The 23,796-nt window shown below is 50.7% G+C and overlaps 10 protein-coding genes across 10 annotated transcripts; 6 read left to right on the top strand and 4 right to left on the bottom strand.

Annotated features, from left to right (window-relative positions):
* Positions 1-524: 524 nt before the first annotated feature.
* NCS54_00817100 (Hypothetical protein) lies at positions 525-2,273 on the top strand (the record flags this gene model as incomplete). The annotated part of the gene is made up of 1 exon (XM_053153568.1): positions 525-2,273. The coding sequence occupies one exon, from the start codon at positions 525-527 to the stop codon at positions 2,271-2,273; it is 1,749 nt and encodes a 582-aa protein (XP_053009543.1).
* A 1,068-nt stretch (positions 2,274-3,341) lies between these two features.
* Positions 3,342-3,736, top strand: NCS54_00817000 (Small secreted protein; the record flags this gene model as incomplete). Its single annotated transcript, XM_053153567.1, has 2 exons — positions 3,342-3,535; positions 3,589-3,736. The coding sequence occupies 2 exons, from the start codon at positions 3,342-3,344 to the stop codon at positions 3,734-3,736; spliced, it is 342 nt and encodes a 113-aa protein (XP_053009542.1).
* A 1,357-nt stretch (positions 3,737-5,093) lies between these two features.
* On the top strand, positions 5,094-7,170 carry NCS54_00816900 (F-box domain-containing protein; the record flags this gene model as incomplete). Its single annotated transcript, XM_053153566.1, has 4 exons — positions 5,094-5,354; positions 5,410-5,795; positions 5,856-6,699; positions 6,754-7,170. The coding sequence occupies 4 exons, from the start codon at positions 5,094-5,096 to the stop codon at positions 7,168-7,170; spliced, it is 1,908 nt and encodes a 635-aa protein (XP_053009541.1).
* Positions 7,171-7,404: 234 nt separating this feature from the next.
* NCS54_00816800 (Hypothetical protein) lies at positions 7,405-7,964 on the bottom strand (the record flags this gene model as incomplete). Its single annotated transcript, XM_053153565.1, has 3 exons — positions 7,795-7,964; positions 7,657-7,735; positions 7,405-7,599 (listed from the first exon to the last, which is right to left on the bottom strand). Exons 1-3 carry the CDS (start codon positions 7,812-7,814, stop codon positions 7,405-7,407), a joined length of 294 nt encoding a protein of 97 aa, XP_053009540.1. The 5' UTR covers positions 7,815-7,964.
* A 571-nt stretch (positions 7,965-8,535) lies between these two features.
* NCS54_00816700 (Hypothetical protein) lies at positions 8,536-10,473 on the bottom strand (the record flags this gene model as incomplete). The annotated part of the gene is made up of 1 exon (XM_053153564.1): positions 8,536-10,473. One exon carries the CDS (start codon positions 10,471-10,473, stop codon positions 8,536-8,538), a length of 1,938 nt encoding a protein of 645 aa, XP_053009539.1.
* A 238-nt stretch (positions 10,474-10,711) lies between these two features.
* On the top strand, positions 10,712-14,140 carry NCS54_00816600 (CHAT domain-containing protein; the record flags this gene model as incomplete). The annotated part of the gene is made up of 1 exon (XM_053153563.1): positions 10,712-14,140. The coding sequence occupies one exon, from the start codon at positions 10,712-10,714 to the stop codon at positions 14,138-14,140; it is 3,429 nt and encodes a 1,142-aa protein (XP_053009538.1).
* A 740-nt stretch (positions 14,141-14,880) lies between these two features.
* On the top strand, positions 14,881-16,506 carry NCS54_00816500 (Hypothetical protein; the record flags this gene model as incomplete). The annotated part of the gene is made up of 2 exons (XM_053153562.1): positions 14,881-14,934; positions 14,986-16,506. The coding sequence occupies 2 exons, from the start codon at positions 14,881-14,883 to the stop codon at positions 16,504-16,506; spliced, it is 1,575 nt and encodes a 524-aa protein (XP_053009537.1).
* A 681-nt stretch (positions 16,507-17,187) lies between these two features.
* On the top strand, positions 17,188-18,897 carry NCS54_00816400 (Hypothetical protein; the record flags this gene model as incomplete). Its single annotated transcript, XM_053153561.1, has 3 exons — positions 17,188-17,259; positions 17,312-18,678; positions 18,738-18,897. 3 exons carry the CDS (start codon positions 17,188-17,190, stop codon positions 18,895-18,897), a joined length of 1,599 nt encoding a protein of 532 aa, XP_053009536.1.
* Positions 18,898-19,545: 648 nt separating this feature from the next.
* Positions 19,546-21,563, bottom strand: NCS54_00816300 (Arylsulfatase; the record flags this gene model as incomplete). Its single annotated transcript, XM_053153560.1, has 6 exons — positions 19,546-19,908; positions 19,964-20,076; positions 20,132-20,621; positions 20,673-21,178; positions 21,234-21,292; positions 21,340-21,563. The coding sequence occupies 6 exons, from the start codon at positions 21,561-21,563 to the stop codon at positions 19,546-19,548; spliced, it is 1,755 nt and encodes a 584-aa protein (XP_053009535.1).
* Positions 21,564-22,346: 783 nt separating this feature from the next.
* Positions 22,347-23,785, bottom strand: NCS54_00816200 (Hypothetical protein; the record flags this gene model as incomplete). Its single annotated transcript, XM_053153559.1, has 9 exons — positions 22,347-22,380; positions 22,432-22,851; positions 22,908-23,045; positions 23,098-23,135; positions 23,184-23,338; positions 23,391-23,432; positions 23,485-23,575; positions 23,651-23,683; positions 23,735-23,785. 9 exons carry the CDS (start codon positions 23,783-23,785, stop codon positions 22,347-22,349), a joined length of 1,002 nt encoding a protein of 333 aa, XP_053009534.1.
* Between the last annotated feature and the right edge of the window lie 11 nt (positions 23,786-23,796).

Genomic DNA, 23,796 nt, shown 5'->3' with positions numbered 1-23,796 from the left:
CAAGATAGACACCGGCAACTCTGATCCGCGTCCATCAACCCCTCTTACTTTCTTGGTCTCGTCTCCAAAACGCGTCGCGGAGAAGCCGTCAGCTGGAGACTGGGGTCGACCCCTGCGCACGCGAGCATTCGCCAGACTAGACATTCCACCATGACATCAACCGGTTCCCCGTTGCTGGATCCGACCCGTTCGTTCGGCAAACGTGCCACAAGTAGTAACATGGCCTGCCCTATGGGGTATCGATCCGGTCTGCCCATTGCGGCCCGACTGGGGACCTTGTGGGGGGCTCTTCTGTGTGGCCTGTCATGGGCTGTTTGGCGAGACGGTATAAGAGAAAAACTTTTCCCGTCGTCGACGACGGCTCTGTTTCTGGTTCTGTAACGAAATCGGAAAATGTTTTGCTGACTATCGATTGCGATCTTTCACACCCATACCTATCCTCCATAACCCCGAGTGAATGCGGCTCCAAGGAGCCGTTTGCCATACGTCGATTATAACAAAGACCCCCCAAGTCAACCTCTCGGATGGACGACCAGCCCCGCCGCGACACCATCGATGAAGTGCTCCCGGGCACGAGAAGGCTCTTTACCGACGAATGGGCGAGCGTGTCGGGTGACAGCGGACTCGAGAAGCATGGCGACATCATCCTCGTCCCACCCCCGACAAAGTCGCCCAACGACCCTCTGAACTGGAGTCTCGCGCGCAAGATATGGCACTCGTTCCTCGTCTGCTACATCGTCGCCCTGACCGCTGCAACCTCCAACACGGCCGGCGCGGCGGGCGTGGGTGTCAACGAGGAGTATGGCATTAGCTACGACGTCTTCAATACGGGCGCCGGCGTCCTGTTTGTCGCCATCGGATACTGGACGCTGCTGAGCTCGCCCGCGACCCATCTCTACGGGCGTCGCATCCTCTACCTGGTTGGAACGGTATGGGGTCTTATCGGAAACATCTGGTTTGGCCACCTCAAGAACAAAAACGACACCATCTGGTCTCAGCTCTTTGTCGGCGCCTCCGAGTCGGTCGCCGAGGCCGTCGTGCAGCTCTCTCTGCTCGACATTTGGTTCGAGCACCAGAACGGTACTTCGCTGGGTCTGTACACACTGGCCACCACGGTCGGCACCTACGTCGGCCCTCTGATCGGAGGCCACCTCGCCGAGAACATTGGCTGGCGCTGGATCGGCCACGTCGGCGCCATCGCCTCGGGGTTTACCTTGCTTCTCTTCTTCTTTGGCCTTGAAGAGACTGCGTTTGAGAGGAACCGCTACCTTGATCTGCAGCAGAATGACGAGCGCGACGCAGAGACCAACTCGGCCAAGGCCGACGGCATTCCCGTGCCACCCCCGGCTCACCAGGGTGGCGATCTCGTCACCAAGACGAGCAGGGAAAAGTCGGAGGAGCCTGCTGACGTCGAGGCTGGTGTGGTGGACGTGACCGAGTCTTCTCGCCGCTCGCAGACTGAGCGCAATCGGCTGTCGGTGTCGTACTCGCAGCGCAAGACTTACTGGCAGCGTATCGCCCTCATCACGCCAGCCTCCAATCTTCAGGGCTTGGGCTTCCGTCAGTATGTGTCTCGCCTGTGGCACACGATGCGCATCTTCACATTTCCTGCTGTGTGGTTTGCTGGCTTGCAGTGGGGATTGCAGAACATTGCGCTGTCCTTCTACCTCACTGTCGAGGAGGATTACTGGATTGGCCCTCCGTGGAACTACAGCGATGCCGCCGTCGGCAACATGAACATCCCGTGCCTGATTGGCAGCATCATCGGCTGTTTCTACGGTGGTTACTGCAGTGACAAGTTCATCCTCTGGATGGCCAAGCGCAACAAGGGCATCATGGAGGCCGAGTTCCGTCTGTACCTCATGGTGCTCTGCGTCGTCATCTTCCCGCTGGGCATGTGGCTCTTTGGCATCGGCTCCGCGAAGGGCTGGGCCTGGCCGGTTCCCTACGTGGCTCTGGGCTTCATCGGCTTCGGCTACGGATGCGCGGGCGACCTGAGCATCACGTACCTGGCCGACAGCTACCCGGACATGGTGCTGGAGGGCATGGTGGGTGTGGCCGTCATCAACAACAGCATCGCCACCATCTTTACTTTCGTGTGCAGCTACTGGATCGATACTGGCCTTCAGGACTGCTTCATTGAGCTTGGCGTCCTGAGCTTCGTCATCCTCATGCTGTCGCTGCCCATGGCTGTCTGGGGCAAACAGTCGCGTCGCTGGACCCTGGGAAGATACATCACTTTCCTCCGGATCCGTGACGGCATGGACGGCTGACTCGGGAGGGACACAGCACTTTCAAATGACCAGATCGAGTGGTCTGATGGGGATAGGTATGGTGATGACTCTGGGTGGGAAATAGATTGTGCCGAACCATCGGCTTCCAGACTGCAGAGTCACATTCGGATGCTTCGCACGTGCGAAACATCGCTTCTCTCTTTCAACTCCGTAATTATCTATTTGCACGTACATACATTGAGATCCTTGGGGTCTGCCGTTCATTCACACACTGCACCGAGGCCGATGTATGTGAGATAGTGCTAACGTAAAACGGCCTCCTGCTTGGACGCAGCCCAGATCTCTGGACCGTAACCAACATCGATCTTGCAGCTCCTTAACCCCTGTGCATCTGACAAGTAACCACTCAAAACTTCCAACAGACCCATGCCCCTGGCATGAGGCGTTGTGCGGTCAGACAAGTCGGAGCATTCTCTCAACTGACCCCTGAAGATGGCTGGACCCTCTTGCCCATTGCAGCGCCATCCCTTTCCCTTTCAACGTCTTTGTTCCCGTTAGTTTCTCTACTAAGCTTGTTCAGTCCTTATCCGTAAAACGTGGATGAAAGCTTCCAATAGTCCCCCCTCTTTCGGTGCAGTCTACGCCAAAACCGTTATGGACCCAGGAGATTCCACGGCTAAAGGCTGAACCCCTCAAATGTCCACAGTTCTTTGTGAGTCTTGGCGTAGTCTAGAATGGGTTCAGCTCGTGACGGTTGAGTTGTGGCGTTTTACATGTCGCTAAACCGTTCCCAACATGGCGGCTACCACGCGCCAAGACGGGACCTGGTGGTAAAAACTGGTGGAAAAGTGGCGATAGCCTCGCGATACTATGGCCCTGTTGAGGATTCTATCGGTGTGTTCAACGATGTCTAGACAATGGCTTAGGTCATGTTGGGTCCCCAGAGCGGATTCGGACTTGAGCTGAAAGAGACCTAGGAAGTGAGAAATCAACTATAAAGAGAGCATCAAGTCTCCCTTCAACTGCTTCAGATCATCAGCATCAACATCTCAACAATCAAACACACATTCAAACATCTTCACCACTCCAACTCTTCCATCCTTCACCATGAAGTTCACTCTCATCGCCGCTCTCCTCGCCCCCGTCGTGGCCGCCATCCCCAAGGAGCTCCAGGAGCGCACTGGATGTGGCGACAACTGTGCCCGAGCCGTTGTCCCCGGCTTCCGCGGCCCTGCAGTCGTGGCCTCGTACCAGGCCGACTGCAACGCCTATCTTGAGGTCACCACGACCCCTCCCGCCAAGTGAGTCTTGTCCGTTGTCATTCACGCTTTGAGCAGTCTAATACGAGTTGCAGGACTGTCTATGTGACCAAGTCTGTTCCCACCTACGCCAGCGCCTGTTCCGGAGAGGCTCGCTACCTCACCGCGTGCTCTTGCGCCAGCGCTTCTCCCGTCACCATCGAGGCGCCCACCCCTACCGTTACCAAGGTTGTGTTTGTTTAGGCTTGGGATCATGAATCTGAATGGGAAATGACATGGAATTTGGCTGATGGTATCTGGAAGGTTTCGTAAGGCTATGGTGATAGAGTTGTGTTGGTTACAACGAGTTGAAGACCTTGGAGATAGACAACTAGCTGAGCTCTGTTTCTCGTGGAAATTGAAAGGACTTCTAAGAAATATGTTCGCAACTTGGGCAAAACGAATCATTAAAGTACATAGCTGTGGAAATGCGAGAGACTAATTGCCTTTCTCGAAGATGTGTCGCACAAAGGACTTATTATCTTGGATGCGAGACAACGCGATACAGATAGCTACGGGAGATGACTTTGAGATCACGAGATGATTCAGTAACACATGGCCCTGTTGAGAACTATAGATGCTCCTAGGGGTGTGTAGTAAAAAGCAACGAGGCCATGTACCACTGAATTCTCATTCCTCAAGGCATGCCAGAGTTTCCTGAGGACTTCAGGGATTGTAGCAAACTCTAACTAACTGCCTGTCTCTGAGCATACGGGAGAGGCTTGCATTAGCTAAGGCTAGAGAGAGATTTAAATAAAGATTATAATAGTAATAAGTTTATTTATAAAAGGAACTAAGAGCTAAGCTGCCTCTGTCACACAATAGAGCAATGTATAAATAAGTAGTATCCCATGGCTAAGTATGTACCTTGATACCCTAGGTATTAATCTTTTTGCCGTTTTTTGCGTATATATATCTAAAAAGTTTGGGTGAGTGTCAACAGTGTGGCACAGCCAATCCACTGCATCACTCGTGGTAGACGAGAAAATGGTCCTATAGTCTAGTGGTCAGGACGTTGGATTTTGATTTCTGCCTTCCAAAGTCGCCAGTTCGAACCTGGCTAGGACCTCTTTTTTGCCGTTGCTTGGTTTTCCCTACCACTTTCTTTTTGTAGTTTACTTGTCTTGGAATTGTTTCGATTCGACAGGAGGGCAAATGGGGGAAATGATTGAGTGTGTAAAGTCGCATCATTGTTGAGCTTCACACTCGCTGATTTCACGATCGACCATGATTCAACAGCTCGGGCCAGCATGATAGTGGGTGGGAATCATGTCTCGGGTATTGGGATCTCACTCTTTGTCAACTCGCTCATACTGGACTCAGGATCAACCCCCTGAGTGATTCGGCGTTTACTGAACTGGGCTTGGTTTGGAAGGATGCCTAGCAGCCCTTGCACCGACACCACGTCATCACGTGATAGCGCTGCAGCTCCTGAATCCTGTCCAGGCTTCCTTCGCGTCTTCGCGTGTCGCTGTTAGCTTATTTTAACATCGACTTCTTCCCATGTACCCCCTTTCCCTTCAATTCCTGTCAAACCAACGACCGGCTGCAGTTGAACACAATGACTCTTAGGAGAAGCGCCAGAATTCGAAACCAGGATGCTCAGGGACCACCTGAGCCCCAACAATCACAGCCTGTCCCACTCAAACGCAAAGCCCCGCCAGCCAAAACACAAGGGATCGCGAAGCGCAAGAAGAGCGCAACAGAGCCGGCAAAGCCCAAGGCTAAGCCCAGACAACCAAAAGTCCAGACTCAAATCGTCTCAAACGATGATGCACTGTCGTCCCTGCCGCCAGAGATTCTTAACATGATTCTGCAGAGTGTGAGAAACCAGAGCATTTCTTTCATTGTGCCAATGCTAACATTATATGCCCCAGATCGATCATCGACCGACTCTGGGCAAACTGGGCCGCACATGCAAGAAATACTATTCGATTGCAATGCCCTATCTCTACAAGCACATTGCCGTGGCTGCCATGTTTCACGCCCACATTCCAAAGCTCATCCGTGGCCTTGAGCCGGTTCTCACGATAGCGCAGAAAAAGCAGCTGAAGAAGGAAGGCAAATACAAAGGCCAGCAGGAAAGATTTTCATCACGTCTTGATGAGAACGCCAAGCCACTCTGTGCAGACTATGTCCGCAGCATCGTCGTCGGTGTGTGTGATCCGGGGCGAAAGCACCAGTACATCACCAACAGATACCTGGAAGAGGCCTTTCAGAACTTGAACAATCTGGAGATTCTCGAGACCTGTGTTCTTACAACGTAACTCGGCATTCAATCCGTCTCCAATACATGGCCCATAACGTGCTAACGTGTCCACAGGCCTATGGCGGAAAGCCTTGCATCAATGAAATCCCTGAAAGCTTTGTCTGTGAGCACAGACAAATTTGAAAAAGGTGCTATGCGACCACTTGCAAAAGTCAAGAACCTGCAGCATCTAAGTGTTGAGGATTACAGCTGGGGCAGTGGCATAGGCAAGGATAACGTGGTTCGGTCGATACTACTAAACTCTAGGTCGACACTTCGCAGCCTATCTATGCAAACAAGCTCATACGCCACCTGCTTTCTGGAAGACTGGGAGAAGATGGTTTCTGCATCCAAATCGAGCCAGGCACATGATCTCATTGCCCTCAAGTCATTAACTCTTTCTGGCGTCAGATTTGATGAAGGCAACTTCTTAAAGTCGATGCAGAGGGCCATTGACTTTGCTGGTCTGCGAGAGCTCAGACTTGGGCGTCTGTCTGAAGGCAGACACCGCCTTTTCCAGTATCTCGCAAGTGTGGCCGGCTCAGCCCAGGACAAGCGCATAGACTTGCGAATCCTGAGTGTGAACATGTCACACAATCAACATATGGAGACGCCCGAGCAGAAGCAGATGGATTTTGACGCCAAATGCGCCTTCATCTCATCGTTCAATACCCTCTCGACTCTGGAACTTGTGGATTATAACCAATATCCCCAGGAACACGTGGTCAATCCTGGATTGTCGGATACACTGCTGCAAGCCATCCTCAAGCATGAGAACCTGAAGGTTTTAAGGATATCTTATACGGGAATCATCTCTGGCTGCAAGATTCCATATCTGTCAGCTGAAACTGTGGCTACCATCGTCAACAACCTACCCCATCTGGAGGAATTCACGTTTGCGCCGGAAGAGGATGAAATAGTAAGGCCTTTCGATTGCATTACCTCTACTCAGCATGCTCACAGGTGTCGATAGGACAAAATTGGCGAAGCACTTGCTGCCAGCCCCAATCTCACCAGCGTTACTTGCTGGCCGCATGCCCGCTGGGGGCACCTGGGTCAAGAGCGAGAAGAAATACCTGGCTTCAACATTTTAAGAGGCGTTCTCCAAGGGTTCATGTCCCGTGCCAGCAACAGCGACGACAACAAGTTTGTCTGGGAAGAGCACTACAAGCTCAAGCGAGTCTCTGTGAACTACCGAGCATGGATCGTTGCGTCCAAGTTTGGGAAGCTTAAGAAGGGCATGAAAAAGGAGGAAAAGATGAAGAGTAGCGGTGATGGGAAGCGGGAGGTTCTGTACCGTGATATCTCGGGGACTTTTCTCCGGTATATACATGTCGGCTACGATCCTGGCTTTGAGTGGGTGGAGAAGGTATCAAAGGATATGGATTAAGCGATGGATTGATGTTCTCTTTGTACTATAATGGGTTGAATAGTTATAACTGAGCACTGTTTGCGATATTAATCTATGGCTGTGGGGAATCAAGGAAGGACCTTGACGTAAGGACCAAGGAGGGACATTAAGAGGCAATAGGAAGAAGCTTAGTTAGAAGTATCAGGAGAGCTTGAATTGGAGGCGCTTGGGGTGGAAAAGACAAGGATCTAGGTTGCCTCATTAAACAGCCCACTATGCCTCAACGGATTGTAGGTGCTCCTCATCAATCTCCATCCCATCTTTGGCAGTCTTTGGTCCCTTTGGATCATCCAAGGCTAGAAGGTATTTACCCTCGGAGGAGACCGAGGCTACTATAAACGGGCCTTCAGAGCGGGAGTTATTGGCCTGCCGGTACCAAACTTTGTCTCCCGTACTGAACTTGGGAGGCTATTGTCTGATATTAGCCCGCAATCATTGACGCAATCTACACGCCTAAGAACTCACTTTCTGGTACTCCTGAATATATGGTCTCGATTCATCATAGTCGATGGTGAAATCTGGGCTGTCGCTCCTGCTACTGGCTCTATGCCTCACTTATTAGCATGAGCTACCACGGGGTAGATGGCTTCAACACCGACATACCCGTTCTGGCCAGACGCCATATTTAATTGTCGGTGATAAACGAGGAGCTGGGTGCCAGATCCTTTAATTCCCAGGATAGGGATGGACTGAGATATAGCGACTGGTTGGAGGATTGATATCTTGAGCGCCTTGTACGACAGTTTAGATTTATCGTTGAGTGTGCGGAAAAGGCAGGACCAGAGTTATTGTCGGCCAGCCTGGTCTTGGTGCCCAACGTGCACATTGTAGGCTGCCCGAAATTTCCACCCGGCCCGGCAGCCGGCAGCCTAATCCTGCTGATTACTTTCCACTCCGCGGCCTATAGAGTGGCGTAGATATCAAGCCCCGCGTCCTTGGCCTCTTGATACGGCAGTAGGTTATCTTGGATCTTGGCGTGGGTATACAAGTTTAAGAAGTGAATAAATCAGACTTGGCTCCTCTTATCACTGGCCATGATGACAAATATAACAGTCAGCGAAAAAAACCATATGACAGGAAAAGAAGAATGAAGATTGAAGAGTTCACTGAGGCACACCCGAAATGAAAAAAAGACGCAGTCTAAGTAGGGATTGTTTGATTATCCCTACAGCGAGAGCTAGTTAAAAAAAAAAAGACTAGAGAAACAATATGGAGAATAATCCTCTGAATGTCAAGAGATTTAAGGCGAGATAGACATTCTAATTTGCGTAGGTCAGCCACGGTGCCACTGAAGACCAAGGACGAAGCTAGATGCCGGTCTCAGCACAAGAATCACTTACGTAGTCAAAGAGAGAGTGCCTGATTTAGTTCCGTATGAATGTGGAACGTCCACGCTGTCCAAGAGTCTCGTAACCTGTCTCTGACTTCGGCCGGCGACCCTCGTAGTAGAGGTCTAACCGCGGATAGGTGCGCAAATGGTGCAGGCTGAGTGGTGACGAACACCTTGAAAATATCATCACAGCTGTGAGCTCCACGGAGGATATTTTGTTCTGGGATCGTCATCCTCACGACCAACTCGATCTGCCTTTCAGCGAGATCTCGCTCGCCCGTGATGGTGCTGTCAGAGAAGAGTCGCGTATTCTCGTTTGCCAGGAGGTTTTCAATCTCCCAGTCTCCTGAAAGATAAAGAATGTGCACAAACACCGGATCCTCGCCATTGTTGACAATAGACAGACAAATTTGTTCGTCGTTTTTCACGTTAATTTCTCTGGTGTCTGGAAACGGAGCCCCCGACTCGTCGCATATCTTGACGTCGACGTCGGCTCGAAGTGTCTCATTCTCTGTAGAAGGCTTCATATTGATAATCTCGTGGTATCTTGTAAGGTATGCCAGAACACGAAGGATCTGAGGGCGGGTGGTTGGGGAATGAGCCGGTAGTAGCGAGAGTCCATCAAAGTCCACTCGTTGCCCCTGACTATCTTGTATGTCAAATCCGCCCTGGTCGTTGATTTTGGCTTTAAAAAGTGCCGTGGCTTCTGTGAAGTTGGGTAGGAACACTGAATTCTCTTGCAAGTATCTCCCCTGACTCGATCGGTTTGCTGCCCCATCTGTCGTAGTCGAAACCTGCTGGCACAGTTTGAGCGGTCTGGCTACCCACCCAGCATCGATCTTTGAGCGAGGGCTGATGGGTTTGACATTGGCTGTCACTCCGCCCACATCTTGGACAGTTGCAAGCACATCTGTGCTGTCCCAAGCTTCATCGGTGAAGGTACTCAGCGGAGTCAAAACTAGCTTGTCGTTCTCATGAACTCCCATGATCTCCCCTGCCTGGACCATAATCTTTCCGCTTTTGAAGACGACCAAGGGGAAGAAGGCATCGTCCGACCCTTGCAAATGTCCAAAAAATGAAAAGTCGCCACTCCCCTTTAGTTGAGGGGTCTGGTCAGACTTCATAGCTTTGAATCTGGCGCAGATGAACTGGAAGATGGCCATATGACTCATATTCAGCGACCCCAGTCTGTGAAGCGATTTGAAGAGAGTGTAAGTAAGGGCGCCATGGAGTTCCCCCCCGCCGAAGTTGAGGGCGTGCGTCTTTTGCGTTGGTCCGCACGCCGTAATGATTGTGTAGCCCTTGGGATCCATAAGCCAGTTTTCACGCGCCGACACGCCTCGGACAGTTGCATCACTATATGTGGCACCCAGAGGAGCACGTTCTGGCGGCCTTTCGACACTCTCAGCATCAGAAAAGCTGATAAAAGGAATGTATCGCTCTGGATCTGGCAGGCTTCGACGGGATATCTTGCCCGAGAAGCAACAATCAAGGGCTAGGAGGACTTTGACACCCTTATTGACCATATTGCTAAGAGAATTTGCTAATTCGTCACCAGTGAGGTAGTCCCGCAGTCGTCCATTATGGTCTTCGCATCCGAAAAGAACAAGCGCCAGTGCACCCTGGGGCAAGACTGTGCCATGCCCAGAGAAGTGAACGAAGACATAATCATCTTCGGTAGATTCTGATGTGATGCGGGCAAGATGATTTCTAACGTTCTGTAGGGTCGGTAGAGATTCATCACCCTCCAGTGGTTTGTGTGGGTTGGGCCCCTGATGTGTCGGGTTGCTCGCCGTTAGTCTGGTAATCTCCAAGATGTCGAGCCTCTTATCCCGCTGAAGAGTTTTCAGGTATGTCTCCAGTAAATCGACATCTCGAACACAGCTGTTCAGGGGCTTCTTGATGTAAAAATCCACGCCGATCAGGAGGGCAAAATGACTAGGATTGGACATGTTGCCGTTATCTGGGCTGGCCTGCACGTGGGTATTATGGATGATGTGATAAATAAAGGTCTGCTGAGAATTAGATGTAAAGAATGAGGGGTATTACACGTGATTTGGGCATCCATGGAACTTGTCGTGCATGTCCGGTTGGGTTCTCAGCCTGATTTCGCCCAGCACTCAAGATCTAGACAGTATCACCCACCAAGTCCACCAAATCACCCCTCAGTGAGACAATCCAGCGCGATTCATGACGGATATCTCTCTTATGGGTGACGAGGAGTTTGCCGTCCGGTTGGAGGCGTACATTGGAGCGCTGGGCCCTGTGCCGTCCGATGCCTCGACCTCGTCTCCAGACGCTGCCAGAGCTCTTCGTCTCCATCACCTCGCCAACCATACAGCAAAAAGAAGACTCAGGCGGAACGATGAACTCGGCAACAAGATTAATGATCTCGAGGTTGATCTAAGACTTCACGCAGTGCATGCATCGCCGCTGCAGGACCCGGAACTGACATGTAGGCGGTTGTTGGCAGTGGATACTCTCCTAGAACGCTACCAGACGCGCAGTCAAGACATGCTAGATCTGGAACTGTCAATTTCTCATCTGGAGCGTGCTAGCTTACTTATAGAGGAGGGGAATGGGCTTTTCCCGGATTACCTCGTGCTGTACGGACGCGCTCGTCGCTGTCACTTCGAGGTGACTCAAGACCCTCTCGAGCTTGGAAGGATCATCCAGACCCTTGCCTCATTCCCGCAAGTGGTTGATGAGAACCCAATGTTGCTCCAGCTTTATTCAAATCTCATGTTGGAGCGGTTCAAGATTTCAGCAACGCACCAGGACCTGCAGGAGGCCATTGAGCGGGCTGAGGCTGTTCGAAACCTTGCCGATGCTGGGGTTGATACTCAGATATACGCCCTTTCAAACCTTGCAGAGTGTCTTTCAGACCTGTCTGACCTTCAGATTGGCGACGGGGAGACGCATCTGGATCGTGCGGTGTCGAGGGGATTAGAGGCGAGGGAATTGGCTCAGCAGCCAAACTGCCCCATTGCAGATGTCGCCTTTGTATACGGAAGTCTCTCTTACGCGCACTATCGTCGTTATCTGCATTCGCTAAGGCCTGCAGATATACTACAGGCGCTTGAAAACGGAAGGAGAGCGGTAGTACTCTGTGGAGACGGCCATCCTGACAAGGCCAGGTGGACAAATCAACTTGGACTGGCCTACATTGCCCTCTTCCACCACCTGGCCGATAGATCTAGCCTGGAGAAGGCCACTGGCCTATTTCAGCATGCCATTGAGCTCTCCTCGGATCATGGACAAATCCGTGGGCTAGCACTCAGCAACCTAGCAGATGCGTTGGCGTCCAGGTTCGATTTGACTGGGGAGACCGAAGCCCTGGACATTGCGGTCTCCAAGTACCGGGCCGCAGCCAACCAACTCAACCCGCACATCGTGAAGTCGGCTGATAACCTACTAAACCTTGGAAGTATATTGATCAGTGCGTACAACCGCCACTTGGATGACGAGTATTTAGATGAAGCTGTGGACGTCCTCAACCGAGCCCTGTTGAGATACCCCGACGGCCATGTGGACATTGGATTCACTCACTCTTTACTCTGCGAGGCACTGGTAAAGAAACACAAACACGTGGACTCTAGCCAACAAGAAAATATTCAGAGTGCCATCAACCATGGAACGAAGTCGATACTACTGGCTGGGCAAAATGATCCACGCATGCACCGTCTTCTACAAACCCTTTCTATGGCCTACCAAGCCAAGTGGGAAGAAGGAAACCGTGGACAAAAGGCGGATTTGGAGAAAGCGATCGAGATGTCAAGGAAATGCCTTGATGCGACACCGCAGGATTCTTCGGATAGAGCAAGACTCCTCGGCTGGCTCGGCGACCTGCTTGTGGCACAGCTATTTGACAACGATCCAGACGCCGATACTTCTACCTTCACTGAACCCCTCATTCTCTTCAGAGAAGCGGTAAATTCACCAAATGGCTCGCCTCTGATGCGAATAAAAGCTGCTCAAAAGGCAGTCAGAATCCTCACAAACCAGCACAAGTGGGAAGAGGCAAAACCGATCAGCTTGGCCGCCATGCAGCTGCTACCCCAGGTCTGTGGTAGATACCAGTCTCTGCAAGACCAGCAACAGGTTGTTTCGCAAACCTCAGGCCTGGCATCCGAAGTTTGCTCCTTGTTGCTACAGCTGGGGGAACCCGATGAAGCCCTTGCACAGCTCGAAGCAGGCAGAGCCATGATATTAGGATTTGCCATGGACAACAATGATGAAGTATCTGAGCTACAAGAAACCGACAAAGGCCTTGCGAAGGAGTTTTTGGACATCAAGGCGAAGTTGCACATCCCATCCGACCTTCAAAGCTCCCGTCTTGGAGAGGTCAGACTACAAGAAAGAAGGGCCGCTGAAGCAGACCTTGTCAACTGCCTCGAAAAGATTAGAAATCTTGACGGCCACCATGACTTCCTTCGTGAGCCTCCTGTTGATCGATTGAAATCATGCACTAAGGAGGGCATCGTCGTCTTGGTGAACATCAGCTACTTGAGAAGTGATGCCATCATTCTCGTCGACTCCCGCACGCTGGTTGTGCCGCTTTCAAGGCTCGAGCCGCAGAAGATAGTGGAATTCGGCGTGCAGCTAATTTCAGGATTTTCCATTGCGGATTTTCCCGTGAAGCGAGCCATCCAGATCGTCTCGAAGAAGGTTCCCAAACAGGCGAGACAGCCCTCGCCAGGCTTTGCAGGCTGGCTGTGGGACAATTGTGTACAACCCGTCTTTGACGAGTTGAGGCACTCCGGCGCCATGCCCAGCAATGGCAAACCGCCTCGGATTTGGTGGATAGGATCCGGTGGCGCCGCAGGATTCCCTTTCCACGCGGCTACATCGGAGACTCACCCTGACCAGGACGCGTTATCTCTGTCAGTCTCATCGTACACGCCATCAATCAAGGCCCTATTACATGCCAGGCGACGTTCTGATCGGTCTCGGGCGCTGAGGAGGAAGACAGATCAGGGGAAACTGGACTTGACCATCATCACAATGGAAACAACGCCCGGAAATCACGCTCCCCTGCCAGCAGTGCGGAAGGAGAAGGAAGTCATTGAAAATCTCTCCACTGGGACGTGGAAATGCAAGCATCTACCACAACCAACAGCGAGTCTTGCTTTACAGGCCGTCGCCACGAGTGACATTATTCACTTTGCTTGCCATGGCGTGGTAGATAGGGGCGACCCGTCACAGAGCCATCTTATCCTCGAGAAGTCCAGCAAAGATGGCAGAACCAAGGAGATTGATAAACTCACCGTTCCCCAGTTTCTTGCTCTAAACAATCTCCGAAAGCCCTGGATAGCGTTCCTCTCTGCCTGTACTACGGCTTCTATGGGGACCTTTCGCCTTGGAGATGAAGGCTTACATATGTCTGGGGCCTTGCAGATTGCTGGATTCTCCCATGTCATTGGATCCTTATGGCCGGTGGAAGACGAGGTCGGCGTCGAAATTGCTCGTGCCTTTTACGAGAATCTCATTGGCGTTACACCTGACTGTGTTGACGATGAAATGGTGGCTTCGGCCCTGAGGGAGGCAGTGATCAAGGTCCGACAACATTATCCCTCTTCTTGGACTAAATGGGCCGCTTATATTCACTCAGGAGCTTGAGTGTAAATGGCCCAACTCCTTTCCTTCTTCGTTCCAATTTGTCATGAGTACAGGGTGGAGGGATTTCTTTATTTATAACGCCATCATTGAAACCATGGGAGATTGTAAATTATATGGCACATATCGAGTTTAATATACAGTGTTTCATCAAACAAATTTCGTGGCTGGAGTCGCCTGTTGACATTGTGTGCGGGGGGCAATGGAAGGAATACCATGGTACACCTCCTCCGATTGCCGCCTTATAATACCTGCTGCGTTAGAGTGGCTATGCCGGCTCCACGGGTCACAGCAAGATTCCGCAGGGAGCCCTGTTTCCTTATTCTACGGAGATTTCCATCATTTGTTCGTATACACCCAAGTTTAATTGGCCCGTGATACGAGGCCCTTGTTCGCTTAGGAGGTTTAGCGGCTTAGCGTAACCAGGGACGACATGGTTTGTTGCTGGGATGAAGCATGATCGGCATTTGGACAGGTTCCTTGGTACTGTATCTGGATGCCTATGGCCATACTTTAACATGTCACGATTGGCCAAACCGTCGGAAGAGAAGCTACGTAGAAGTTCCTCGGAGCAATACAACAAGAGATGAGTAAATTAAGGAACGGACATCGGGACATGTCAACTGCCCGAGGGGTACGGTGAGCCCAACATATATAGACTCAGGCCCTCGGCAAAGAAAGCATTTTCATAGAGCTTATTCTGCAATCATCGGTCTTAACCTGCCCTCAACCCAGATTGCGAAATGGCTCCCCTCCTCAAGAGCGTGTTGCTGCTCTCAGTTTTGAGTGCAGCCACGGTAGGTGGCTTCCGTTAGCTTGCAGTCACAGCTATCCTAAACTCTCAGCAGGCAGAAAAGATCAAGTCTAGCCAACCACTCCAAGGCGAATCTTACGTCGGCCGCCCCGCTGTGCGACATGCCATGAGGCAAAAGACACGATACGAACCAAGTTCCCAAAGCATTCACCGAGACTCTGGAAACACACGCTCCGAAGACTACGAAGGCCCTCTAGGAGTCAATCCCAAGGTCGAAGGGATTAAAATGGCACCTCCTTTCAACATATTCTGGGACGAGGAGGACCGAGTCTTGGCCACCAACCAGTGCCGAGAAAACACCACCTGTATCGTCTCTCTTAACCCCAATACGTTTGATGTCGAAGCAACCTATCCAGAGCCCAATCAGCCTTCGGTCTTTTCTCAGCCCTTGATGGTGTATATGCAACTGCTTGAAGGCCACATCACCGCCTCGACTACTGATCGCCACATTCTTGAGCTGGAAATTGCAGGTACGGGAACCAAGACGACAATCGTCCCCAAGCGTGATATTGATTTATCCAACGTGACATCGACAAACGAACTCATTCTCAGCACCTCTTATGACTCAGCTGGGAACTTGTGGTTCACTACCGGGGGTTTTGCCGGTGCAGGCTTCCGTGCTGGCGATACGGCAACCCTTGGATATGTGGAACCAGGTGGCAGAGTTCACACCTTAAAGCTGCCCGACAGGATGATAGAGAACTCATTTGGCATAAGTGGGACCGACGTTTATCTGGTTACGGGGCCAGCTGGGTCCGCTGACCATGCCGATGCATCTGGATCCTTTTTCTACCTGCAGCCGAGCCCTGATGGAGTCAAACTCATCGCAGGGCTGTCTTACAAGGCTGGAGATGGTATTAAGAAGGGCGGTATATCTCGCGGCTCTGGCTCAACACCTTCACTCCTTGGACATAAATATGTGGCCTTCACCGACAACGCGAATGACCAAGTCAACGTGCTTGTCTATCCCCAAGGCTCAGCTCTCAACAACGACACCAAGCCACTCTGCACCGTCCCCCTCTTTGAAAAGGGCTTCAGCAGCAATGAGAATGTGGCGGTCAACCACTGGGACGGCAAGTCGACCTACAGCATGGTCTTTGCCAACTTCTACAATGGTCCTCCTATCGCGCAGCTACAGGATCCTCCGTTTGGTGATGGAACGGACTCGGACCCTAACATCCTCAATGGGCCCTTTAATAATCTCAGCATCATGAGTCCTGGGCTTACTCGGATTGATTTCGATGAAAGGACGGAAAAATGCACTATCCGCTGGTATAACAAGAGCATTCGAACTACCGTCACCCCCATCTTGTCTACCAAGACCGGTCTGCTCTACATGCCTACCCAGGACAACAAACTGGCGCAGCAAGGGAGCTATATATACTATATGAGCGCCATTGATTTTGAGACAGGAAAGGAGGTGTGGAAAGTCCGAACTGGCGCTGGCGGCGTTTTTAGCAATAACTTTCTTCCACCTGTGCTCACAAAGGATGGAGGTGTCGGCCACTATGTTATTGGCGGCTTTGTCAAGGTCAAGGATGGCAGAGAAACCTAAGCTATTGGTTGTTAGGGAGGGTAGTCGAAGATAATTCTGTTCAACGCAACGATCTTCAGAAAACAAGATGCCCCATGTTGGGTGGCTGTATTTATTGTCCTGCTCGTCTTGATACCGTTTCATTAGGGGGAATAAGGACACGGTCAATGTAGGTAACATAAAAAATGTGAAGGATATGGTATTGCCTATGGGAAGATCACAATATCCTTAGAAATCTCGGAGGGTTTTGTGGCCCGAGGTCTAGAGTTACATCTCTTGTGTAACGTTATGTGGGAACTTTTGCCCGGAGACACGAACTCCGGTCTCAGTGGGCATTGGACCGGCAGTCGGCATCGGAGTTCAAATGCCCGTGGTCCACATTAGATTCCTGAAACAACATGGAGCATATGTAGGTCTCAGTAACCCTGCCATCTATCAAGTGCCGTGACTCGTAAATCGCCGAAATGTCAAGCAAGGTGCAGATCACCTCTAATTATGGCCTGAAAATCGGCCTCCCGGGCTCAAAGAGACCGAATAGTCCGCGGACTACAGTAACCTCCATGGACAATTGTATGAAGGGCTTCTTTTGAGAGATATTTGGAGAAGGATCTGCAAGTGCCGATTAGATATAAGTAGGGAACATAATTGCCCTTCATTACTTCTTCATCTGCATCATTACTCGGACTTTGAAAGCTCGTTGCAATGGCCGTTCTGTCGGTGTTTTCTTCACAGCTGGCCAGTTTTACAGCCGTTGCTGTGACCCTGTCACTCACTGTAAGGACGTCTTCCGAATCATGAATATTCATGCTGACAGCAATCCCATTAGTTTGCGTTTTATTTGTTCCTACGCGGCGCCTACTATGCATTCTTCCACCCCCTTGCTAAGGTCCCAGGCCCAAAACTCTACGCTGCTTCTTCCTTGCCCTACTATCTCCATCTACTTCGTGGCGACTGGCATCAGAGTCTGAAAGAGATGCATGACCGCTATGGCCCCGCCGTTAGATTTGCACCCACAGACGTCTCCTTCATCACTGCCAGCACCCTGAAGCAGATTTATGGGCACAAGTCTAGCTTGGACGCGACCTTTGTCAAGGACCCCCCTTTCTATCAAAGAGGTCTCAAGGATCCCACCATCATAAACGCCAATCATGAGGACCACAAGCGTTTCCGACGACTTTTATCACACGCTTTTTCAGAAAAGGCACTTCGCAGCCAGGAGGACATTTTAAAACTATACATCGACAAATTCATCAACCGAATCGCCCAGCAAGCGCATGATGGAGTGGCCGTCGACCTTGTTTCCTGGTACAACTTTGCGACCTTTGATTTGATTGGGGATCTCTCCTTTGGTGAACCCTTTGGCTGTCTTGATAGCGGTGGCTATCACCCTTGGGTCCGTCTCGTCTTCCAACACGTCAAAGCGATTCCCTACAGACAAATTGCCCAATACCTCAACATGGGGTCCCTCGTTCCTTACCTCACACCAAAACGCTTGATCAAGGCTTCCAAGCAACACCTTCAGCTGAGCCGTGAAACGGCCATGAAAAGGGTCGCAAGCACCACAGACAGGGCAGACTTCATCTCGTACATACTCCGCCACAACGACGAGAAGGGAATGTCGGATGGTGAGATCGCTGCTAATTCGCACATCCTCATTCTTGCCGGAAGCGAAACAACGGCGACCCTACTCAGCGGCGTCACATTCCAGCTTCTCACGAACAAGTCGAAGCTTGACAAACTGGTCTCCGAGATCCGGTCCAGTTTTGGTGCCGAAGATGATATTGCACTGGAGCGTGTCAATCAACTTAGCTACCTGCTGGCCGTTCTCAACGAAGGACTTCGCATCTGTGAGGCACCTGGCCTGATAAGTGTGATTGTTCCTAACTCTTCTCAGATCCCCCCGTGCCAACTGGTCTACCAAGGCTCGTTCCTTCAGGAGGTGAGATTATGGAGCGATTTTGGATACCCGAAAAGGCAAGTCTCTGCAAACGATATCCCCATCCCTTTGCTAATTCTCAAGCCTCAGACACGGGTATCGGTGCCTCACTGGGCAGCATTCCACAGCGAGTCCAACTTTCGTGACGCCGACAACTTTGTTCCGGAGCGGTGGCTTGGTGACGTTTGCTATAGCAATGACTCCAAGGATGTACTTCAGCCATTCTCTACAGGCCCCAGGAACTGTATCGGAAAGAAGTGAGTTGACCCGATCGTCACGACAATGGACTCTGGATGCTGAACTGAATAACCACCAGCCTTGCGTACGCTGAAATGCGTCTTATTCTTGCTCGACTGCTTTGGAGGTTTGATCTCGAGATACTTGAAGATAGCAAGGATTGGGATAGCCAGAAATCCTTCTTGCTCTGGGAGAAGGGTGCCCTGCTTGTTCGATTGACCGAGATCATCCGCGATTGAAGACGGGCGGTGCGTATTCCAGTCGTAATAAGCCCACCAGGCCAGTACCCATGACATTAGGATACGGAGGGTTTATTATCTGTATGCTCTAGTTGTGAAGGCAATGCGATTGGTGTTGGCTGTGCTAGTCTCGTAGTGGCTATTGAGTTCCAAGCTCTATGAGGCTTCAATACTCCTCGCCTTCTGAGATCATCAGATTATGCAATTTTATGTCACAACTAGGTGACTTATCCATACTCTTACCTCAAACTTGATGTGGGCAATATTCTTCAAATGAGTCCCAGTCCCTGTCCCTCACAGTCGCACCGCTTGATGGGTCTTGGGTGAGAATTGGGAGGTTCAGAACAGCTCTGAGCCTTGAATTTTATAACGACACGTCAAGGGCTGGAACTGGATCGGACACAGTTCCATTAATCTAACCAGACATCTATCAGTGAGCGACAAGCAGCTGACCCTTGGGCTAAAGGGTGAGCTAGCGGTCCGAATACAATGGGATTGATCCCTCTCTGTTTATCTTTGATAACACATGAAGCCTCTAAAACAACATCTTGAAAGAAAGAGAACCCTACAGGGCATCTTGAAAGAATGAAAAGGAATAAACACATACTCTCCTCTCTCACTCAAGTATGCTCTCACCGATTCCTCAAATCAATAACCCTCATAGATAAAAGGGTTCTGAAGCCCTTCCGCGCCCACTAGATACCCTTGCGTGCACATGGAAAAGCTAACAGAGTTCTCCTTGGCAGAGCGCATGTAGAAATCGTCGTACTTCCCCTGCAAGGCATCTTCGAGTGTGTTTACATCACCCTTGGGATGCAAAACATTCCATGGCTTGATGCAAGTCTCGCCGCGGCAGCTCTTCATAACCATCATGAGCGCGTCGAGGCGGCTGACAACTCCGAGAAGGGAGTGACCGTCGATCCTGGCCTTTGACTTGGCATAGTCAACAATAGGCATTCCAGTGGCATTTGCGCCGGAAGGCAAGAGGTTGTTGATCTGGTAAGGGTCGACCTGTCGCGTGTCAGGAGAGTTTGTAAACTGATCTAAAAGAGTTATAGGTCCTTACTGTCATGTCATACAACTCATGTTCATTCGTGCACTGGACCGAGTAGTAAAGGTTGAAATTTTCGCTGTGTAGGCGAATTCCCTTGTAAGTGTTGTTAATAGTTATCATCGTACCTGGAGTTGTCTAGGTCAGCATATCCCTATATGTCAAAGGGGTTAATTCACTCACCATTCAGGCCCTCATCCATCGCAAGCCCCCAAAACTCAATTCCCATATGCTCAGGTCGACTGGGCTTTCCTCTTGTCATTTCCTCTCTGGTGAGAGGTACAGAGATGCCATCAAAGTCAGATCGTGGGGCGATGCCAGCCATTCGGAAGATGGACGGGGCGAGATCAGTGTGGCTTGTCATGACATCGCTGATCATACCCCTGGGCACGTTTGGTCCTCTAATGAGAAGGGGAACGTTGATATCTGTTTCGAAGCCGCACTCTTTGCCCGGCGGAAGACGGTGTTGCCCAATATGATACCCGTTATCGCTCGTGTAGATGATATAAGTGTTGTCCAAGATATCAAGAATCTCGAGCTCTTTCACAATTCTTTCGACCATCTCATCGACGGCCTGAAGTGATTGCAGACGGAGCCTAAAAAACTCGTCGTTGTAGTCGATCTCGGCCTGGTTCAGGCGGGGAAGCTTGGCCACCCAATGGACGCCACTAGGCTAGAACCTTGATGTTAGTGCTGGCTCTACATTCTACTTGCCACAACTCACCTTTTCCGGGTTAAAGTCAGGTGTCCTTGGGACTTTCAGGTTGGCAAACATGTTGGCATGACGAGGAGCAGGCCTAGGCGGTGTTACCTCAGGCTGGAAGGCAGGGTCATCGGGTGAAACATTGCCGGCATACGTGCCTGGTTTTGGGATGACTTCGGTGTGAGGCGCAATAGGGGCACTTCCTATGAAGAAGGGCCTCCCAGCAGAATGCGCCTGTCGAATGTAGTTGATGGTACTGGCCGCAAGGTCGTCGGTGTTGTAGGATCCCTCGCGGCTGACGGGCGGTTTCTTGTCCTCTTGCCATGTGGCGTTCCAATAGCTGTAGGTGAATGGGTCGAGCAAGAAGTTGGAAGAAGTCCATCCAGCAGCATGAGGCTTGTCATAGTTGTCGGTGGTGTGGGCATTAAAGAGCTTGCCAGCGTAGTACGTGGAGTAACCGGCATCCTGAAGCCAAACCGGCAGATAGTTGTCATTGAGGCCTTGGCTAATGAACTTGGGATATCCACCTGGGATATGTCAACACTGAAGAAGGTCTTGGGGAGTGTGAATCTAGATACTCACCATACGGAGCGACAATATCCGTGACATTCGTGTTGTGTGACATCTTGCCAGTGAGGATACTGACCCGAGCGGGACAGCAGATGGCAGTGGTGCTATTTTTACTCACTTAACCTTAAAAGCGATAGACTTCGAACCAGAGACATACCAGTAGTGACTTTGGTATAGAGTCCCTTCGTCTGCCATATGCTGCTTAAGCAATGGCATGTGCTTCAGCGACTCCATCTGCACATCTTGATCGTCTACCAAGATGAGGATGATGTTGGGTTTCGCCTTTGTCGCAGCAGCCAGTGGCGCAAGTAGCGCGCATAGGCCAAAGGTGGTAAAAATCATGTCGAGCAGGAGCCGCGATTCCAGGTGATGAAAAAGAACTGAGTGAGAAGATTAGTGAGTGATCGAGTAAAGGGGACGGCGTCAGCGTCTCTTCTTATACGCAAAGTCATTGTGTGGAGGGCGTATAAATAACTTGAAAACATGACAGTTTCGGATCTTCCGGAGACTGATCGACTGTATCTTCTCAGTAATAACTATGCAATCTCGAGTCCCATTTCCTGGGCGAGGAACAAGTGCTCGCCTTGGATGATGATCATCGTCGACGTCGGAACATTCTAACCAATCAAATCGGAGTAAATACGACGGGTTCTTGAACGCCTCCACATTAATACGAATCGCATGGGTACTTGACTAACGTTAGTTCTTTTGTGGTAATCAAGGACTAGGTGTGGCGTAGCCACATAAGCAGCCTCTGGAGGCGAGCTTACTTTGGATGATGGGTCTCAAATGAAGGGCCGGAGAACCAGGAGGGAGGACGACCCGCTGCCCGGCATTGGCATATTTTACGAAGGCGTTCAATTACATGGTGTGGAACACAATAACCACTATGCCATACGGCAAAAGTAGAAGATACCTTCTAACAGGTACCGTGGCAATTAGGTCATTTATGCTGCTCAACACATGGTCATCTCTTTATCATTGTGGCTGATGGGACACGCGTATCTGACTTCATGTGCAACATACATTGGCAAAAGAAACCGTTGACCAAGTACGTGTGGATAAAGAGTTGTTTTTGCGTTACCACGTCACCAGCAGCGGCCTATCCATTTCCATCCACAGTTCCTAAGCTTCAGGCTTCCTCCCGTAAATTACACGGCTATTCGATCATTAGCATATTCAGACAAAAGGAAGGGGTGGGAAAGAATACATAGACCAGTAGGCGTGGATTTTTGGATTGTTCAAATCCTTCCTGGCCTCGACGAGGAAAACGCTGACCTCCTCAGGAGTCCAGCCAAGGCATCTTGTAAACAAGGCCATGGAAAGACCCTCAAGAAGATCGTCTGTGTTGAACTTGCTCCACTCTCCAAGTTCCTTGAACCTCTTCTCCTTAGGCCAGCGATTAATCGGCCATTTGAATGGCACCTCCTTGATGTCAACGAACCCAACTTCAGTCATGAGTTGCCTGAGCCGATCCATCTCTATGAAGGGAGTTCCGTGCTCTTTAGCAGCTTTGTCCAGAAGAACATTCCATTTACGAAGAGCATGGTCTTCAGTCAGAGTGTTGTCGTCTGACTTCATGAATGCATCGACGTCTTGGAGCTCAGCGTAGCCACCCGGCGCAAGATTTCTAGGTATTTAAATCAGGTGTTGCCAATTTTCCCACCAGTCCATGAAACAACTCACTCATAAATCTTGCGTAAGTACTCCGGCCAGTTCTTGACAGAGACGTTCATCATTCGGCTGTGGATGTAGTCAAAAGGCTGATTATAAGTCCACTCTTCGTCGATGTCGTCAATCTCAAATTTGACATTCGGGGGCACACTGCTTCAGTTTAAGTTTTGATCCTTATTTAATGGGAGAACTCATCTCGTACAATTCCGGTTGGGTAGGGGACAAATCGACGCCTATCACCTGCGCAGAATATTAGCCTTGGTCGCTATCTAAGATAGTCGCTCTCGCCTCGGTCTCGGGATGTTCGTCAGCATAGTCAATCGCCCAGATGCCCGTGCCAGTACCCAGGTCGAGAACCCGGCCTGTCTTGAATTCGGGGAGGTTCGGCGGGGAGAGACCAAGCTTGTTGTCAAAGGTCAGGAGGAACAGATTGTGCTGCAAGTCTGAGAACATAAATGTGAGGATTCTGGATATTAGAGTGAAGTCCCGTGTTACCTAGTCTGTTGTTTTCTGTTTCATCATTGGGCATATAGTATTCTAGAGCATGTGAGAAAGGCTCCGAGTTTGAGTGTAAATACGTGCAACCTACTTCCGTCCTTGTATGCGTGGTACGTTCTCCCGTTCTCACATCGATAATTCAGAATAGAGCTGCTCACGCTAGCAGTTGATGATGAAACATCCTATGCCGTAGTCTGCATCAGCGATTGTCCTCCTTCACAAAACGCCAGAGTAGGCAAGTTGCAATCCACACATACATCACCAACTGACGAGTCTCGATCATCGTCAACCTCAATTGAGGGTTAGTTCATGATCGTATCATATTAGAGGAGTGGTTCTACATCAACAAGAATAACAGGGCCTGCAGCGGAGGTGGCCATGTTGCCAGGCATAGAACGGTCTC

The sequence above is a fragment of the Fusarium falciforme genome, chromosome 6 (genome assembly GCF_026873545.1).
Source record: "Fusarium falciforme chromosome 6, complete sequence".
Taxonomy (NCBI): Eukaryota; Fungi; Ascomycota; class Sordariomycetes; order Hypocreales; family Nectriaceae; genus Fusarium; species Fusarium falciforme.
Note: the sequence above shows the minus strand (reverse complement) of the source record. Positions and strands in the feature narration are given on the sequence as shown.